The sequence below is a fragment of the Alosa pseudoharengus genome, unplaced genomic scaffold (genome assembly GCF_046254945.1).
Source record: "Alosa pseudoharengus isolate Yale_2024_CS ecotype anadromous, Long Island Sound unplaced genomic scaffold, YU_APseudo_1.1 YU_APseudo_1.1_scf_22, whole genome shotgun sequence".
Classification (NCBI taxonomy): domain Eukaryota; kingdom Metazoa; phylum Chordata; class Actinopteri; order Clupeiformes; family Clupeidae; genus Alosa; species Alosa pseudoharengus.
Window position 1 is genome coordinate 6,067,456 of NW_027468680.1, and position 21,066 is coordinate 6,088,521.

A 21,066-nucleotide genomic window follows, 5' to 3' on the forward strand; every position below is an offset into this window, starting at 1 on the left:
AGGTGTACTGTAATTATTTAGAATCAGACATGAACCATAAACAGTCCCATGAGCCGTTGTGCTAACTAGCTCAACTAGAATGATGTCTCCCCCTTCTGGTCACTACATAGCCCCCACCTGAGGGCTCAGCTGTCCTCGGCGACCCCATCACTCAACACAAAGTCCCTCAAATGTCCAGGCTGTCTCCGCTGTCGAGCAGGCCGTCTGGGGCTCACAGGAGGTGCAACAGGAGGAGAGGCATTCTGATCAGCCTGCGGACAGATACTGCTGTCCCCCTCTCCAACTAGAGATGGGGCAAGGGGCCGGTTAGATGAGAGTCTGTCCCAGTGTAGCACCACCTTGCGCCCCTGGCCGGGCATGCGCACCCGGTACACCACTTCAGACAGTCGATCCAACACCTCCCCGGGCCCTTGCCAGCGGCTGCGGAGCTTGGGTGAAACCCCCTTCTTGCGGACAGGACAATAGATCCATACCTTGTCCCCTGGTACAAAGGCCTGGCCCTGACATCGCGTGTCGTAAGCCCTCTTCTGTCGTACCCCAGCGTTGGCCTGGGCCCGGCGGGAGTAGTCATGGACCACCTGAAGACGATCCCTCAGTCTACGAAAGTAGTCCATTTCTTTTCCCCCAGCAATCTCGGGTTCAGGCGGGGCGCCAAACACCAAGTCAACTGGGGCCTCATGTACAAAGCTTGCGTACGCACAAAAATGCTGCGTACGCAATTTCTCACGCTCACATCCGGATGTACGAAGACTGACTTGAACGTGAGAATGTGCGGTCCTCCACGCAAACTTCATGTCTGGCGTACGCACATTTCCAATGTGTATCGTCAGTTGGCGACACTTAGAGGCAATGCAGCGCAACAACATTAGTTGATCGCGAGCCTTTATTTGCACAGTATATTGTGAAACGTGGGTTATTAAAAATGATAAGACTTCGAAAATAGGCCTATGTTTCTAAATTTGGACATGCAACATGCGCAAATTCTACTATGCAACAACCTATCTATGATGACAACTGTAGACTTATTAGAGGATAAGAATTAAAAGGGAATGTGAAACATAGCCTACACAGCCCCGATATTTGGTTACGCGATTGTTGATGACTGGCTTATCAAACATTTCAGATTCTGAAGAGCTTTCCACAAAACCTGTGATAAATGGGGTCGGCTTCACGCATTTGCCCATGCCTTAACATTTGCCGAGTGTTTTCCCTTCATATCTCCGATAGTTTTCATTTAAAAAGAAATACATATGGGACAGGATCATGCATGTGAATAGATAGGCTGACTAATAAGTGCGAATATAAGATATTTCCCTGATTGACTGCATGGCTACTTTGACTTTCCTTGAGTAAGCATTCGCATTATTGTCACACTTGTGTGCAAATATAGGGATATGATCCAGAAATCGTAATGTGGCGAGGTGGCCTGGATCAACTGAGTTTATTCCATTTGGGTGCACGATGCGTGGTACTTGGACACGATTTATTTAATGATTTTTTAATAAATGCAGTTATGTTGTCATGGTCAAAATGCATTCAACCCAGTTATGCGAACCCTGTCACCTACTTGCAGACTGACCAATAATTCTGCCACGGTCTCAGCCTAGCCACTGCCACGCTCTGCCACTACTGTTTTTGTTTTGTTATTAATTAATTACAGATTATAAAGACATAAGATTCTTGCCATTTCGTCAGATAAGCACTTCTACCTCGCATTCGCTGGAAATAAACTTTTTTATTCATTTGATGATTTCAATTATTAAACTTTGCAAATTGCAACAGGTTTGAGTATGAATGGATCCACAGATGAATTTTCATTGTTATTGCGGGATAGGCCATTTTGTCTTCGCAGAGGTCTGCGCTCTCGAATGACCTTCTAGTTAGCATATTAAAATGAGTGTGATTAAGGGAGGAGAGAGGGTGGAGTGTAATGCTCGTGCATGTACGCTTAATTTCACGTTAATTGGGATGTACAAAGAAAAGCTGCGTGGAATGCTGCGTACGCACAGTTTCATACATCAGGATTTTTTTGTGCGTACGCTACTTTTCAGGTTTGCGCGTACGCAATGTTTTAGTATGAAATCGACGCAAGTCTTTGTACATGAGGCCCCTGGTGTCCGGAGCTCTCGCCCAAACATAAGGGCAGCAGGCATGCACTGGCTGGACTCCTGGACCGCAGTGCGGTAGGACCACAGGACTAAGGGCAGGTGGCGGCAGGATGGCTCCACCAGCCCATTGTCCACATCTTGTTCACCCCAAGCCGTCGACAGACCTCACCGAAGACTTGGGACTTAAAGTTCCGCCCCTGGTCACTGTGGTCGCTGATGTTAGCTGAGGTGGGCCATTCACAGACGCCAGCTACCTTATCTTGGTTGGTGGCTACACCACGGCCACTGACGATGTGGCCCAGGAACTCTGTCTCCCTTGTCAGCAGGCGACACTTTGCAGGGTTCAGCTGCAGCCCAGCCTGCCGGAGGGCGGTGAAAACCTCCCGTAGATTTGACAGGGCCCTGAATCCCGAATTGCATGACGCGGAACTGCCACGACGCGGAACTGCCACAGCCCCTGCCCGATGGTGAAGGCAGTCTTTGGTCTTGCATCTGGGGCCAGCTCCACCTGCCAGAAGCCACTGTGCAAGTCTAAGGAGCTGAACCAGCTGGACCCCATGAGGTCGTCAAGGGCATCATCGATGCGCGGGAGTTGGTAGGAGTCCTTCTTTGTGGTGCCATTAGGGAGTCGATAGTCTGTCGGAGGCTGTCGATAGGCTGTCGGAGGGCTCGATTACTCCCGCAGCTAACATTTCGCGGATCTTGTCCTCCGCCGCCTGCCATTTGGCAACACTCAGCCGATGAGGGCGTAGACGGATGGGCTTGATGGAGCCGGTGCCGATAGCATGCTGGATCAAACTTGTATGCCTGCAGTCTTCGTCTCTTGAGGCAAAGATGTCCATGTAGTCCTCAAGGAGTTGTTTCAGCTCGCGGCATTGCTGTAGGTTAAGGCGTTGCCACAAGTCGTGTATGGCCTCTGTCGTTTCAGTGGAGGGAACAGCAGGCTCCGTCATAGGGGCTGGGGAGGGCTGTGGCTGTTCAGGGGTGATGGTGGGTGTGCTGGCAGGTGGTGATGCACAGTGGCCTGGCTCTTTGCTTGGTGGCTGGACTGGAGTGCCAGGGTCTCTGTGCCAAGGGTAATGGTTGCCCCGGACACATCAACAAGTGCTTTCCAACGGTTCAGGAAGTCCAGTCCAATGTTGCACGGGTCTCGGATGTTGGTGAGCCAGAACTCATGCACCAGCACCAGGCTTCCAGCCTGGATTCTCAGTCCCTTCTTCCCTCTCATGTCTGCTCTCTCTTCTGTCACTGTCATCAGCTGGGTGTTAGTTGGGGACCACCCCTTTGGGAGGGGGCCGATAGTGCTTGGGAGGATCCCAGGCCGCACCAAGGAAATACTGTGCAATACCAGTGCATACTGGCCTTGGAGAGGGGTTGGCGACTGGAGTGGGGGTCCCCTCACTGAGCCACTCCGAGGTCGTTTCCCGCATGGTGAGTGGCCCTGGTCTTTGGTGCAGGGGCTGGGCAATTTCAAGCAACATGGCCAGGCTCCTCGCATCGGTAACGGCGGTCTGGTTGGCAAGGTGGATGACGCCTGGAGGGTGGAGGACACCGCTGAGACCGTTGTGGTGAAGGCTTGACTTGATAAACCTCTTCAACCTCCGCCTCTTCTTCATCATATTCAGTCATCTTGATGTCTGCCATCCTGACGTGTGGTTGTGGTGTGGAACCCTTTTGAGGAGTAGACCGTGTCAAGAGCACCACTTCAGCCCGTTCAGCTTCACGAAGGGCCTCACTGACAGACTAGCCTATAGACCCTTTCAACAATAAAAACAAAAACAATGCTTGAACGTTCTATTTGGGCCCCAATCTACTTCCTCTGCATGAAGATAACATATGGAATGTTAAAACGGAAGTCTTGTGGGGCCAACTATGATGCTGATAATGGAACTCTCTTGAAAGGGTCCATGGCGAGGCGAACATGCTGGCGCAACCTCTCTGGTGCGAGCCCCCGCAGGAAGGCATGGAGGGCCAGCTCCTCTTGGGCAGCAGCATGGAATTGTGGGTAGCCATGTTGGGCAATCAGCTGCACATCTGCGGCGAAGGTACCTAGGCTCTCTCCTTCTTGGCGGTGATGGCTAGTTAGCTGCTCCCTGCTCTGGTCGGTGAGGAGTCTCTGCCCGAACCGCCTCTGTAGCGCCATGGTCAATAGAATAGAATAGAAATGCGTGAATAGAACATTTAGAAACTGCGCTGTGTAGTTCAGATCTTTTCAGATTCTGAAGCTGCGGAGAACAGAGATTGACAGCTCCAGCACTGGGGCTATTTTAATTACAAAGGCAACGGGAACATTATCAAGATGCATAGTCTTGTGGTGATTGGTTGAGAGGAAATATACATATGCTCATTTAAACTTCACAAACTTTAAAGCTGATTTTCTCAAAACTTGTTGAGGAATAGATGAGGATAGCTGTCACATTTTGGCCAATATCTCTGGGTTAGCTAAACGGAATTAAACCTTAAGTTCGGTGGATTATGAATATCCAATAAACCCATTTTTTATTTTGTCGAACTGGACTCATTTCGTCGCGGCACGTCCCATGGACATTTTATTCCTAAAATTGTGGTTTTGAGACATATTAATTACTATAGTGACTTGGAACATGACATAATATAAGAATATGCACTCAATATGCGTTCTACACAAAAGTAGATTTCTGATGATATTTTGTCTGTTTTTGTCAGGAGGGCCTGTGGCTCTGGAGTGATGGGTCTAGGTTTGATTACACTCACTGGTATCCTGGTGAACCTAATAATTATGGAAAACGTGAACATTGTCTGGTAATCAATTTTAAAGGTACAGTCCCCAACACTTAAACACACTTCTTTAAATTGGATATGTCATCATGAGGTTGAATAATAGCTATTTTTTACCAGAAGGGGGTGAGTGGAGTGGTGGTTTTTTTTTCATTTTGCCTGATTCAAATATTAACATTAATACATTGAGTCATCTGAGGAAAACTATATTGTATTAATCCGATTTTAAAGTATAATTCTAAATATAGTTGACGTATAATATAGAGCACGTGTTGATAAAAAACGTTTTTTGTTTGTTTGTTTGCTTTAGATCTACGGGGTTGGAATGATGGCCAGTGTTCAGACAGGTTTTCATCAGTGTGCTCAAGATATCCATGAGTAAGATTGGTGAGGGGGTGGATGAGTTCTAGCCTGGAAAAACCCAAACTCATTCACGAAGTAAATAGAGTCTGGTGACTCAAGATTGGGAAACGTTAGCCTTGGTGTTTCTAGGTGTTTCTTTTCTCTTTTCTTTGTTTTCTTTCAATAATGTGTGTGTGTGTTAATTTTGTATGATTGCTTCAAACATGTATTTGTATGCTGATCCATGTGTTGAAAAATCTTTATGTTGAAAAATCAATAAACATTGCATTACAAAAAAAAGATTGGGAAACGTTTGCAACACTTGCATCGTGACGGGCACTAACTTGGAAATTATTGGTCCAGTCTTACCAATCACATTGATCATGATTCCTAACGTTAGTTCCTACTTTGCCTAAACTTAACAAACTGACAATAAACAGCATCAACAGTCAGGAAACAATGTATGTGGGTCTACCTTTGCTGTAAATAAATTTTTGCATTTTTCCAACTGCATTTTTTGATGTTTGCAGGTGTTGCTGTTTCTGTTTATCACAATACGTTTCAGTGTCGTCTTCCCTTCTCGTCACTGATTGGCCTGACATTTTTCTTGTCTGAGGGAAACGGTTATGAACTATGGTGTTCCAGACTAGATCTACTGTACCTGAAAGATCTAGGTGAGAAAAATCAGTAATTTGAAGAAAAATGCAAAATCCACCAAATCACTATAGAATATATATAAAATGCTACGTTGTAGGGGCCCACTTGAATTGTATTGTTGCAGTCACAGCCTGTGCTTTATCTATTGAGTTGTTGTGTACTGTTTACTGTGTCGTGTTCGGATGATGTTTGCTGGCGCGACTTGTGTGTACCTTTAAACTGACATGCGAGCTAAGTTTACGGTGATTAAAGTTTCCCAGAGTTCGGGCTTTTAAACCTATTCACTGTGTCCGTGTCTCTCCATAGTGTCGACTCCTTTACAGCGTTCTCTTTCAACTACAATTCTTGGTATTTTCTGTTCTGAGAAAATAGATATTTTACTTTCATTTTAACATTAACATATGAGTTTTATTCCAGTTTATGGATGGAAATAAATTAAAGACATCACAAAAAAGTCGTGTTAAATTATTATTAATATTAATGTGTGGTAAATTGGGAAAATAACTGCACAGCTAACAGGAGGGTACTTGGGAGCTACACCTATTTTTTTTTGCATACACAGCAGTCATTTCTAGTACAGATGTTACCATTCCAGGAGCCATTTTCTAAAAAACAGAATGCTCAGATCAGATCATGTGCTCAGTTGAGGAAAAGCATGCAGGCATATCTAATCTACACTTCAATTAATCTGTTCACCATTCCAGGCATAATTTGGGAAAATGAGCCACTTATGGTTACATTTTAAGAGGCCTATGTCCAAATGCACTAACTTGCATGTGAGGCTCATGCAGAGCAAAAACGAGACATTTTACATCTGAATACAACAATGTGCCTGGCCATCCTCTGATGGAGGTGGTGGTAGTATAACTATTACTAGTAAGGAACTTGGCTAGCATTAGCCTAGCATTAGCCACAAAAAGTTGTCGATTTGATCCCTGGCTGCCACTGTTGTGCCCTTAAGCAAGGCACTTGACTCAGAGTTGTTCCAGGGAGACTGGCCCCTGCAATTGGTATCTGTAAGTCGCTTTGGATAAAAGTGTTGGCTAAATACATAAATAATAATAATAATAATAATGATAAACATCAGTAATGCTCCTGCAGCCACAACCCAGCAACATTTTACAATAGTACTGACAATAGTAATCACAACCTAGCGATGCTTTAGCCTCTCTAGAATAGTAGCTTCTCGCACACCCTATGGGCTCTGTGCACTAGATTACTTGAAGTTGGCAAACAAGTTTCCTGTTTGTTGACATCGCTGTCAACAAGCACCTGAAGAGGCTTGAGTTGAACCAAAATGTGTGCTCACCGAAAAATCCTTCCCTCCTTATTTTGTGCAGCCAGTGAACGTAGGCTGGCCTTTTTAGGAAAAAGGTAGAAGCTAAAATCACTTTAATGACTTGAAGCTGAGCACAGTGGCACACAGCAGTGCTTCATAGAGCCGCCCACGGACATTAAGACATTGTATTTGTATTTCTTACGTATTGGTACAACTAAAGCGCTCATCTTCAGGTGCTTGTAAATGTAAATGTAAATCAGGTTTCTAGGCCAAGTATACTGGCGTATACAAGGAATTTTGTCTCTGCATTTACCCCATCTGTGAATTAGTGAACACACAGAGCACACAATGAAACACAGTGAGGTGAAGCACACTAACCCGGAGCAGTGAGCTGCCTTGCTGCAGCGGCGCTCGGGGAGCAGTGAGGAGTAAGGTGCCTTGCTCAAGGGCACTTCAGCTTGCGGATGGTTGAACCGGCAACCCTTTGGTTACAATCCCTAACCAGTAGGCCACGACAGCCATGTCAAGAAACAGGAAACTGGTTTGCCGACTTCAAGTAAGCTAGTGCACAGAGCCCATAGTCACAACCCAGCGTTCCGACGGCAGTTCACTCACATACTCAGCTATGCTAGCAATAGCAACCTATCACTAATTAGCGCCCCCTACAATCGCATCCCAGTATTTATAAACTACAATGAGTGGAGGTAGGTAGATAAAACAGAGGAACTGTATGTGTGGTGGAGGGTGGTGTTCAGTTTCAGATTACACACACACACACACACACAGAACCCCTCCCACAGGTATGTGGCTCACCGATCAGGCCAGTTGTGGCCACGGATGATTGATTTCCTGCGGACTCTCAACAGCATTCCCCCTTGATTGACACAGACCCCCCTTCTTCTCACCCTTAGCCTACCCTACCCTCCCCCCCCCCCCCCCGGCGCTACAGAGACCAATGAAAACATTCTGTGATTTTTTTTTTCAGGGCTTGGAGCCTCTCTCTGGCTCTGCTGCCCAGCCACGATGGAGCATGGCAGCTCCGAGATAAATTATATCGCCCCAGACGTGTCTGAGGAGCTCTGGTGGAAGCCAGTAGATTTGCAAGGCAGCCCAGAGACAGTGATTACTAAAGGGAGGGCTGCTGTGGAGATATGAGTGTGTTTAAGCAGGTATGAACCTCTCCTCCCAACATTTCTGAGTTTATATAATTTGTGTGTGTGTGTGTGTGTGCGGGGGTGGGGGTGGGGGGTCTGTCAAACAAAGAGGTTTTTTCATAGTGTGGGATGTGTGTGTGTGGGGGGGGTTGATGGGGTAGTGTTCTCTACCTCTACCTTAAACCCAAAATGGAAACAGAAGTGGAGCATGTTTGGCTTGTATGGAATTACAGTGCTAGTGTCCCGGCGGGCCCGTGTGGTAGGGAGCTGGGATGTCGAGAGGCCGAGAGGGGGCAGCCAGGGAATTGCGGACGCCAAAGCATTTTCTCCTTCACAAAGGAGAGCTTTCTTCCCGGCTCTGTGCTTTCTTAACTCCTTTACCCATTAAACTCTCGCCCTCCTCGGACTCGTCCCCCTCCTCATGCACCCAGTGGGGGCTCGGAAGGACAGTCAGGAGCCATTGCAAATAACAGAGGGAGTCACATCCACAAACCAATGAGGTCAATCTCGCAAAACGCATGTTAACCTCAACCCACCAACGAAAGCCACATTAACTCACTCACTTCCACTTTGGAACAAAAATGTGCTCTGATTTAGAGTTATTTCAGGGGGTACCAAAAAAAGGACACTGTCACGCCTCTGCAGTAATAGACTTAAAGGACAATGGCCAATGGGGGAAGAAGGAAGTTGATGTCATTGTGGAAGTGACAAGCTTTGTGAGGTCACATTCTTGTGTCGCTAGGCAGCCTGTTAACTTCTGCCCTCTGAAGGACACCTTGCGTCCACCCCGCTACCGCCTGGCCCTGCTGTCAAGCCTGTCGGCGCTTTAGTCACGGGTCATTTCTGTTGTTAAAGCACCTCTTAAAGGCCTAGTTCCTGGTGTGAACACTGCAGTTTGTGTGTGTGTGTGTGTGTGTGTGTGTGTGTGTGTGTGTAAACTTTGAATTAGATTGTTTTAGTATGGATACATTAGCTTCCACATAGGCGGATTTATGTTGTTTTCCACTGTTTATGCACTTCATTTGTGAGGCCAAACAGCTGCTTACGCAGTCCGCAGCCCTGGGTGAAAGCGGGGAGGATTTTGAGTTACGGTATTAGAGAGCATGGCGTGTATGTGGTCTCCTGTGACAACCTCAGAGAGCGAGCCGATGAATAAATCTCTGACGTGACGTTAGCACCGCGCACTCATGATGTCCGAAGCCCTAGAAGGCTGTTTTCGTTTATGAGGGCAGTGAAATGCGTCGTTTGCCACGCCATGTCATGCCATGCTAGACCAAAAGGGAGCAAATAAAAAACGAAGCGCTAAAAACAATGAAAAACCTCAGCTCTCTCCATGTCCATGTTTCAGAGCAGGAAACGTTTTGCTTGATGGCCTCGTAGCATTTCCCTTGTGACCGCAGTATTCACCCGACTCCAGCCACCGCCCCCCCCCCCCCAACTCGTCCTGTGCACGCTGACCACAACACAGCTGGGAGACATTAGGCAAACACACACTCACAGGCACCGAATGGCATACACACACACACACTGACACGTACACACAAACATACAAACACATACCCACAGGCACCGTATGCTGTACACACACACGCACACACACACACACACACACTGACACATACAGTACACATAAACATACAAACACACACCAACAGGCACCGTATGCCGTACACACACACACACACACACACACTGACACATACACACAAACATACAAACACATACCAACAGGCACCGAATACCACACACACACACACAGACAAATACAGTATAAAGATACAAACACACACTCACAGGCACCAAATCCCTTTTACACACTGACATACACACAAACAAACACACACCCATAGGCACTGAATATAAAAGATACACACACACACACACATGCGCTGATACACACAAACACATACAAACACACGCACACCCTCACAAACACTCACATATAGGCCTACACATGCCGGCTTGTTCCATACATACACACTAGTCAACATAAACACATCAGGCACGAGACTCCGACGTGAACATGAGAAGGCTGGCATGAGGTGGAGTTATTTATTTCAGTCTCTAGTAAGTATCAAAATGACCCCCAAAGTGAATGGCATCAATAACCCAGCTGCGGTTGCAACAGTCATAAAGAGGAGCCTCCTGGTGATGTGTTTTGTTAAAGGGAGGGACAGCCACTCTGACTGCATGCTTGCCTTTTGCTCTGGAATACCAGTAGAGACTTTATGACCCCTGTGGGACTCGTAAATCATTCAAAATCAGAGCAACACACACACAAACACACAAACACATACACTCAAATAAACACATATTTATACCCATAACACACACACACACACACAAAATGAACACATAAACACATAGGATCGAAATGAAACTGGATGTGTCAAACTGTGTCACAATGATGCGGTGCAAGTTGTGGCTATGCTAAAGAGCCGACAAAATGAATATGATCTGACATCAATCATCCCAGATTCAGCCTAACGTCTACTATGATAGTCATCAGATAGGCAATCTCTGCCAGATATGGTTTTTTTTTCAGCCAGGTAGCGCTCTATGATTTTTCAGTGTCATTACAGTAAAAGGACAATTCAACACAGCACTGTCACCATAGTCTAACTCTTAGCTTTATGCCTCAGTTTGCTTCAAGCATATTAACAAATGGTGATTGAGCTCAGACAAAGTGTGGTGGGCAGGTAAACAGGCAGAGCAGTACGCACACACACACACACACACACACACACACATGCCCACACACACACACACACACATAACCACACACACACATAACCACACACACACACACACACACACACACACACATAACCACACACACACGCACACGCGCACACACACACACACTCCAGGGTGGAGACCGGGATCTGTTGCTTGCATTTTCTCCTCGTCCGTGTTAACACGTTGGTCTGGGCTCTGCCCCCCTTTCCAAAGGGACAGGAAGATGGAGGCCAATGAGAACAGCATGTCTACTGGTGCTCAAAGACGCCCAGACACACACTCACACACACACACACACACACACACACAGACACACACACACAGACACACACACACACAGACACACACACACACACACACACACACACAGAGAGAGAACCCCAGTGCCAGCAAGCACGGCTGTTTTTCGGTAAGGTGGAGGGGGCCTAGAGGGGGTGCTGCCTACGGTAACTGGGTTCAGCTGTGTGTATGTGTGTGTGCATGTGTGTGTGTGGTTATGTGTGCATGAGGGTGCCCCATGGCTTCCACCAAAAAGTCATAATGTTGTGCTTGTACTGAGTCCATGCAAAAGTTACGCAGCATTGAGCATTGCACCACTATCACCACACACAGACAAGCACACACACACACACACACACACACACACACACACACACACACACACACACACACACACACACACACACACACACACTACCCCATTGTGGGTCTGGAAACGTGTGTTGGGCTGCTAGGTGGCCGGCATGGCCATGTTTGCTTGCTTGTTCTGGAACACACACACACAAAGACAGACACATACACACACACACACACACACAAACACACACACAGACACACAAGCACACATACACACACGCACGCACACACACACACGCACACACACACACAAGCAGGCATACACACACACACACACACACACACACAAACACACACACACACCCTTGCTTGTTTGTTCTGGAGCTGTATTACCGTGGAAATACGTCCTGTAATTAATCACAGAGCCACTCAGCAACAGGATCCTCCACGGGGGACCGAGCTGCTGATATACGGATGTAGCACACGTGAACGAACTCACACACACCACACAGTCTGTCAGGCATCCATGGCAACACACAAACACACATGCATATGCCACACACATGCACGCACACGCTGGCAGTCACTCACACACACTCACCTACACACACACACACACCCACACACTCATACACACATACTCACACAGGCACAGTGGAAACAAAAGCACATGAAACCACATCCACAGGTATGTGTGAACATACACATCGGCATTCACACACACCTATCTATAAATATTGATATATATGAACTATAGATAGAATATACCACACATACATTAAGTATAGTGTGCAGAGTGCATGTCCAACAATGGGTTTTCATTGAGATAGACATGTTGGGGATCAATAAAGTATCTATCTATCTATCTATCTATCTATCTGGACATGCAGTGGTTGTCCAGTATTTCTTATCATTGTGATGATTACATTGACGTTACATTTATTAATTTAGCAGATACTTTTATCATTTAGCAGACTTAGGCCATTATCCACAGAGCAACTCAGGGTTAAGTGCCTTGCTCAAGGGCACAGTGGTGGAAGATGTGAATTGAACCCACAGCCTTTCAGGTTACTGCATGCTAGCCCAGCTCCTTAGCCACTATGCTACCACAGGTTACTGCATGCTAGCCCAGCTCCTTAGCCACTATGCTAACACAGGTTACTGCATGCTAGCCCAGCTCATTAGCCACTATGCTACCACAGGTTACTGCATGCTAGCCCAGTTCCTTAGCCACTATGCTACCACAGGTTACTGCATGCTAGCCCAGTTCATTAGCCACTATGCTACCACAGGTTACTGCATGCTAGCCCAGTTCATTAGCCACTATGCTACCACAGGTTACTGCATGCTAGCCCAGTTCATTAGCCACTATGCTACCACTAACCCATATGGTGCGCAGTAGCTGTGTGTAGTGTGCAGTCCACTGTGTGTCTCAGTGTGGTGGTGTCTCTCTGTCTCAGCATCTGAGCGTGCCTTTGGAGACCTGCAGAGGGGCCCTCCTGCCAGGCCCAGGGAGGACAGGAATGCAGTAAAACCAGGAGACCTGCAGGTACGGCAGCTCAAAGAGGACATGAAACACGCTGCACAGACGGCATGGGGGGAGGCCAGATCTGGCGCAAGTCTGTTTTTTGACCTTGCATTGCCATAAGGACAGCCATTTATCTGGCTCATCTAGAGCTCATCTGGCATGGATGTGTTTGAGAGTAGGCCTACACTACTGTATGGAGAGTCAATTTCAAGAGCTCATCTGGCATGGATGTGTTTGAGACTACACTACTGTATGGAGAGCCAATTTCAAGAGCTCATCTGGCATGGATGTGTTTGAGACTACACTACTGTAGTACTGGTACTCTGCTCTGCTCTATGGGTGATTCTGTTAAAAGAGAAATACGGCAATACAGTTTTCACATAGATCTCCGTTTCTCGAGGTCACCGAGTACTGTCGGTACGAAAAAAAAATAAATAAATCGGTTTTACCTAGCTCGAGTTGCTACAGTCAGCAGCTAACACAGTCAGGCAGCTACAGCACTATACTCTGGGGGCATGTCCGTGAGGTCCCATGTCCATGCTCCCAGAGTGTAGCGCTGTAGCTGCCTGGCTGCGTTAGCTGTTGGAACTAGCAACTCGAGCTAGGTAAAACGATTGTTTTCGCCGGATTCCTCCTTTAAACTCGCCGGATTTCTCCTTTAAAAGCAGAGGAGGCCCATCCACCAGGCTTTAGTGCATGTGAGAAATGGCGTAAAAACCTATTTCATACAGTCTATGGTAAAAACCCACCACCTCCAGACTTCCAGCTGTGCACCTCCTCTATACAGATCACATAAAGCAACTGTTTATTACAAAGCCCCCCTCTCTCTCTCTCTCTCTCACATTCTCTCTCCCTTCCTCCTTCTTTGTGCTGTGAGTGTGTCTCAGGCCGAGACAGAGACACGCTGACCCCTGTGTGTCAGAGCGATGGAGAGGGTCGCGGCGCGTCACGATGACTCTCTGCCTGACAGCACTAAAACAAACACAGACAGCCAGCACTTTCAGTTTATGACTTTCACCCGTCGTCATGGCGCATCTGGGCCTGAACTTATGGAGAGAGACAAAGACAGAGATAGAGAGGGAGAGAGTTTGACAGTGATTGTTTATATTGAAAGAGAGGAGGGAGTGTGTGTGTGTGTGTAGGTGTGTGGGTGGGGGACTCAAGGGGGGTGGAAAGTCTTTGTTTTTCCACAGTGAGAGAGAGAAAGAAGGAGTTTGATAGACTGGGGAAGTTTGGCAGGAGTAACAGGGAGTATCGAATTGGACCAGTTTCTCGTGTACTTGATATAGAGGGAGAAGGTCTGCACACTGTACGTGAGCTCCACAAATATACTTTATTTTAGTCTAAAAAGGCAACGTTTCGATCTCACAGGATCTTCACCAGGCCTCAGTCAAGTTTGTTTATGCCTCATACGGCATGGTTCATGGTTGATAGAAGTGGAATGTACCAGAGTTCAATTGCAAGTGTCATAACAAGGGGTCTGAATACTTTTGTAAATGGGATATTTCAGTCTTTTATTTTTAATATTTTTAACACCTTGTTGTTTTGTGGAGTATTGGAGCATTCATGGCTCCAACATCTCGTCACCAGCGATATGCTAATGAGTCCCAGAACGTCCACGCCCTTTTTTAGGTGAAGGAAGTAGGCACTTTGCTATTACTGTTGACAGAACAGTAGGCTACTTCAATGAGCAGGCACCATGCCTAAACGCTGCTATGTTGTATTTTGCAACAACAACAAAAAAAATAAGGATTTGCAGTTTAGTATGTTGCCACAAAAAGAAAGGGAAGGGAAAAGAAGGGGTTTGTGGCTCCAGGCAATCAGAAGAGAGAATCCCGATGGGAGGCTAGATAGATAGATAGATAGATAGATAGATAGATACTTTATTGATCCCCAGGGGAAATTCAAGGTCTCAGCAGCATACAGACAACACATACACATTCTTTAACAGCAGAAAAAGTAATTAAAGTATATAATTAAAGTAATTAAAGTATATAATAATGTGGCACCCGACGTCTAAATTTGTTAGTCTGCGGCAAACACTTCGTTAGCTAAAGTCAGTCAGTCATAAAGTCAGTTGATGTCCAATGTTAAATATGTCTAATCTAATAATGAAGGAATGAATGAAACTGCGAACTAGGAGCTGTGATGACATATGTCATAGTTCAGCTCCGAGTTAGCCTGCAACACCTAGCACTAGTGCTATTGTAGTTACCATGGTAATGATAAACAAAGCCGTTCTCATATTAAATGCTACACTATCGTGGTTGCACTCTGCATGTTAAATGCGCTATAAAATAGCGACACCGGTCAGGACTTGAAAGAGAGTTTGTATAACTCGTCTGCTGGCTGGCCATAGCATTAGATCGGTATAAATAGCTGTATATAACACTTGGGTAAAGTTCAAAAATGTAATGCACTGAAATTCTCATAGACCCCCATTCAAATATATTTCCGGGTAGTTTCACCTAAAAATGCCCGGATGTATCAAAAAAACCGAAAGTACCCGGATTGTTGGAGCCATGAATTGTTACATTGTGTGTAGATTGGATCATTGTGTGTATATTAGAGCATTGTGTGTAGATTGGAGCATTGTGTGTAGATTGATCTTCTGGTTGCACTGTATACGGCAGATGCTTTTGTCCAAAGCGACGTACGCAGAGGCGGACAGAGTACACAGCTTTATTACTTGAGTAAAAGTAGGCTACAGATACCCTTTGCTCAATTTTACTCAAGTCCAAGTAAAAGTACAACAGTCAGATGCCTATTTAAGTAAAAGTACTGAAGTACTTGTTTTTAAAAGTACTTGAGTATCAAGAGTACAAGAGTAGCCTACATTTTCGAAATATTGCATTACTACTGCCACAGTGCTTACATTTATGTACAGAAACGTCCTACATGGAGTTATGAAAAATGTTAATGTTAATACCTTGGAGAATGTAAAAGGAATTGAAAGTAAAATCAAGTCATTTTCATCATTTTACCATGTTACCAGGGATGGGCAGTATTTCTAATACATGTATTTAAAATACGTATTTTTAAATACAAAATACTATTTTGTAATTGAAACACTTGAAGCGAAAACTATCATTAACTTGTTCATAAAATTGAAATAGTCTGGCGAGGTGGGGCCACAGGTTGGCACATTCCTGGGATGGACCTGCTGCGTCTTCATCCATTGTTTCGTCCATGGTTTCGTCTCTTATCTAAATCTGACCATGGAGTTGACTTTGGCGGAAAGCTGAAGGTGATTGCTGATAGGCTGTCACAATCAGTGGCGCCTGCACAATCCAATCACGTTTGAGAGGGAAACAACAAATTGAGGGTTTCTGAGATTTTTTTTTTTTTTTTTTAGAAGTAACTGGTACTCACAGTTATGGATAGAAATGTATTGGAGTAAAGAGTACAATATTTGCCTGTCAAATGTACTTGAGTAAAGTCAGGGTTGCCAACTCTCACGCATCTGGCGTGACACTCACGCTTTCAGCACCAATCTCACGCTCTCACGCACACTCAAGAAATGTCACGCCAAATCCATTCTTTTTTTTTTTGCAATCCGTACATTTTTTGTTGATGACTAGACTAGACCACAGCATTGTTTCTAAATGACAGGATACGAGTTTAAGGCATACATATGTCTAAACCAACAGCAGGTAGGTTTAATATCCGCCTACAACGTTCTCAGCGCAGTTTTCTCTGATTGTTGATTCTCTTACTAGGCTATTTTAATCCGGTCCGACACCTTCACGGAACACGCTGCTATTTAGACATGAGGCAGACCGACATAAAGTGTGGCCGCCCATTCTTCTCTAGGAACTACTCGCGAAGTAGCCTCACAGACATCACATGAAATAACTTTTTCTCATTTATAAGGTGCTATAGCCGCTATTTGCTGCGATAAACGGTTCGCGAGAAAAATAAATTAACTTTTAAGAAATAATCATATTAGGCTACTATAGCTCTGCGCTCATTTCAATTCCTATAGGAGGAATATCTCACAAACTTTTCGTTCCACACATGACAAACCGTAAACCAGAATAAACAGCAGACCTTACCGAACACAAAGGTGTAATGCAATCCCCTGTACAATAAGCCGTTCCAGAGTAATCCGGTTTTGAAATGGTAGCAAAATTCTAAATGGTCTCCAATTTTGGGCTTTAAGTGTCTTAAAACTGAGCTGTGCTTAAATACCTACATATGTGTAAATATTAAAATCAGAGGATATATAGCTCATGGCTAAGAGTATGTCGATGTAGCCATAATGATTTGTTTTCACAAAATGCATGCATGTATTTAAGTGTCTTAAAAAAAGTGTGCTTATATTGGTCAATGCATAATTTCATAACAGGCCAAATAGAAAATAAATGTTAAATGTTAAATATACTGTAGCCTAGACATAATATTAAAATCAGATGATGTAGGATAGTATAGAGTTAGATAAAGTTGGATGGCTCCAGAACTCACACCAGTGGATTGGGTCTTAAAGGAGCCACACCACTTTTATGACACTATAGCTGTTCTGTTGACCTTTAGATTTGTTGCTACTGGGCATGAAGGGCAGGCCAATTATGAGTTCTGTCCAACATTGATGGTAGGTTTAGAAGAAAAGTCAGCACATTTTAATCATATTGCAATACCAATAACCGTGATCATTTTGGTCATGATTTTTCATCAAATGTTCATACTGTATCTCTAGTGGCTGGTAGACTTTGGAATCCACCAGCCACAATGGTAGGTGGAAAAAAATATTTTAGGCTATTTCCATCCCTGATACATACGTACACTCATACACACATTCATAAGTCTCAATCTGTCCATTTCTTTCCACAAAAAACGCCAGAAGTCATCATTTAAGGGGTTATTTTTCATTTTTTTCTACTGAGCTACTACCTTTTTCAGGTGGGCAGAGGGGCCCTTTTCATGTCTGTGCCCAGGGGCCCAGTGGCTCATAATCCTTCCATGCCACAGGGTTAAAACACTGGTCTTGTTTTCAAGTGCAATCAATAATTTAATTGTACATTTTGAAGAAACTTAAATCAGGGATTATACTGTACATAGCAAAAAAGTCAGGGGACAGACATTTTTAAAATTAGGTTTAGGGAAAAAATTAACGCACACGCACTATGACTTCACAAAATCTCACTCCAGCCAAACACCCAAAGTTGGCAACCCTGGTAAAGTCATGAGTACTCCCCAAAAATGATACTCGAGTAAAGTACAGATCCCTCAAAATTATACTCAAGTACTGTACTCAAGTAAATGTACTCCGTTACTGTCCGGCTCTGGACGTACGGTATATATTGTATATTATAAGTAAACAGTGTTGTACAGTATCTGAATACATTACACTTGACAGAGACTGAGCTACTGTCTTTGGCCTCTGTCCCAGCAGTGGGGAAAACCAAAGAGCACTTTTGCAATCCCTCCTCCTCCCTTCTCTTCTCCTCTCTTCATTCTCCTCTCTTCTCTTTTCTTCACTTCTATTCTCTTTTCTTTGCTTCTCTTGTACTTTCATCCAAACTCTTCTCTTCTCTTATCCTTTCTTCCCATCTCATCTCTTCTCTTCTCATCTCTTCTTGTCTCCTTGCCTCTCTTCACCCTGAGTTACCCAACAGCGCAGCGTATCCTCACGGTGTTCTTCTTCGCCCATGCAAACACGCAGATCTAGCCAAATCTATATTTAGAGGAGAATAAAACTCTGGGTCGGACTGGGCTGCTGTTTTTCTGCACACAGAGAAAATCACATCACCACCTCTATGCTCACAGGGAAGGGTGAGCCCTGGTGCCAATGGGACTTCTGCGCTTTCAGAGTTGGTTTCTGTCATAGCCACCATCGTCCATGCCATCGTGGCTGAGACCACTGAGGGGTCAGCCAGAGAAGAGAGAGAGCTTTACCTTCACACTGCCTGTGTAAGCAGCACTGTGAGGGACCTGCTTTCCATCTCGTCCCGAGTGTGCCGCCCCGGCCGTGTGTGTGTGTGTGTGTGTGTGTGTGCCTGGAGACAAGAAAATAAACTCAGCTGAGGAACAGAAGAACTGTAGGAAGTGGAAGCAGACCTGTGACTACATGGCTATCCTTAGTGATTGCGATGCAGCACAAGTTTGCACTCTGTGAAAATGAAAAACTCAAATGTCGACTGAGAAATAACAATGAATCTGGTAGCATTTAGCTCGCAAACTAAACACATGGGCCTTAAAAGACCAAGAAAAAGGGCTTCAGGTTCTATTTCCCGACAATTCGCCTGCACTCTTCGCTTCGCTGGGTATGGAGTGTGTGGGAGTGTTCCTCGAGCTCACAGGTCCGCACATCTCCAGGGAACGAAAACAGGAATAAAACAACTGGAATGAATTACGTCATCTTAAATCACCATCTCATCTGGTCAGTCCGACAACCTCACACTAATCGGTCTTGAAGTTCTCAGAAACAACTGTGCGAGCGAAAGGGGACTATCCATGGAGAGCGTGGTCTGTTAGTTGGTCAGCGCGTTACTGTAGACAAAGCCGAGGACCTGTCCCGTATAATCTTAGACAAACACCAAGGGAGGCCTCGGAAGGCATTACTGAAATGTTCCATAAAGCCATGATTTATTGGACAGTTATGTTTTGCGTAGAGGTGGACTTGTCACTTTGTCTTGATTAAGTGTGTTTGCTTTGAAAGAGAAACCACATTTGTCTTGAGTTAATTTTAGATTTTCTGGAAGAAAAGAAATGAAAAATACCTACAAATGCAACCGCATGAAAAAATTAAAGCTCTACCCGGAGCTGTGAGCTTGGTAATTACGGGCCATAATCAGGGCTATTAGCTGTCTACCAGCAGCCCGATATTAACCAAAGGGTACAGAACCCTCCCTAAAACCACATCACACCGTTTACCTCTGCAAATGGGCACAGCGGTGTTTTTAATACGGCTCCTACCATAGACATCTGTGTAATCACACCACACCATGCTACACGCCACTACACGACAACAAGCCATGCAACACCATACCACGCCGTGCCACTCCTCAAGAGCAGTTCAGCTGAAGAGCGGGCTTCTCAGAGGAGAAAAACAGGGCCTTTGGAAACCAGAGACACTTAAACAAGTGCTTCCATTTTTCCATGCTGTATTGCAAAAGATTCCTCCATAATTTAGCACATCTGTGGGTCATCAAGGGGAAAGCCGTGTTTTTACTGTTTTTTTATTTCTTTCCTTCCCTTTTTTAAAAAAAAAAGTCTTCTTTTAGAGGTCTGATATTTACACCTACATGATAATTAGAGAAATAGTCATAACAGTGCGGGGAAAAAGCCCTGAGGGCCACGTAGGCCCGTAGCCACGGAAACCTTGCGCATATCTTCCGACAATCAAGCGCTCTCCAGTTACCTCCACCAAAGAAACCTCCACATTCCTTTCACGCCTCCCAATCACTTTGAGCGAAATGCAATTTGTCAAGGATTTGCAACAATAAGAAGTTACAATTACACAGGAGTGGTTGTGCTCAGCTATTATTCAAATAAAATGAGATAATCGCTCAACGCTGATGACACTGTAGGCTAGGGCACGGTTCATATATAACTGTAACTGGCCTGCATACCTATGTGTAACTTGGCATGGAGACGGTGCTTTTGGCCTGGAAAGACGTACCGCTGAAGGACAAAAAATTTGAAATAACCTCAAAGGCACTGAAAGCCATTTTGACAAATTGATGCTGTGGTAAACTGCATAACTTGTTTTAAAGACCCACATAAAAGTTTAACGGCTCTGCATGATCGGGCACAGAGATTGGTGACCCATGACCCGAGGCGGGGTCAGAAGGTGAAGTGCACCCTGGGAAATTATCACCTCACCCCCTAAGCAAGATGCCTTCCTTTAATGAGGCAAGGAGCTGTCACATTTAGACTCCTTTTCGGTGTATCATATTACAGTGTTAAAAAACAAACTGCCTCAGA

General features: G+C 45.1%; 1 protein-coding gene across 1 annotated transcript in view; it reads left to right on the forward strand.

Moving 5' to 3' along the window:
• The window catches only part of LOC143139519 (galactose-specific lectin nattectin-like), a 35,938-nt gene that overhangs the window by 5,650 nt on the left and 9,222 nt on the right, over positions 1-21,066 (forward strand). The window contains exons 5-6 of the mRNA XM_076300102.1: positions 4,794-4,905; positions 13,073-13,161. Coding sequence (XP_076156217.1) covers positions 4,794-4,905; positions 13,073-13,161 — 201 coding nt within the window. The remainder of the gene's footprint in view (positions 1-4,793; positions 4,906-13,072; positions 13,162-21,066) is intronic.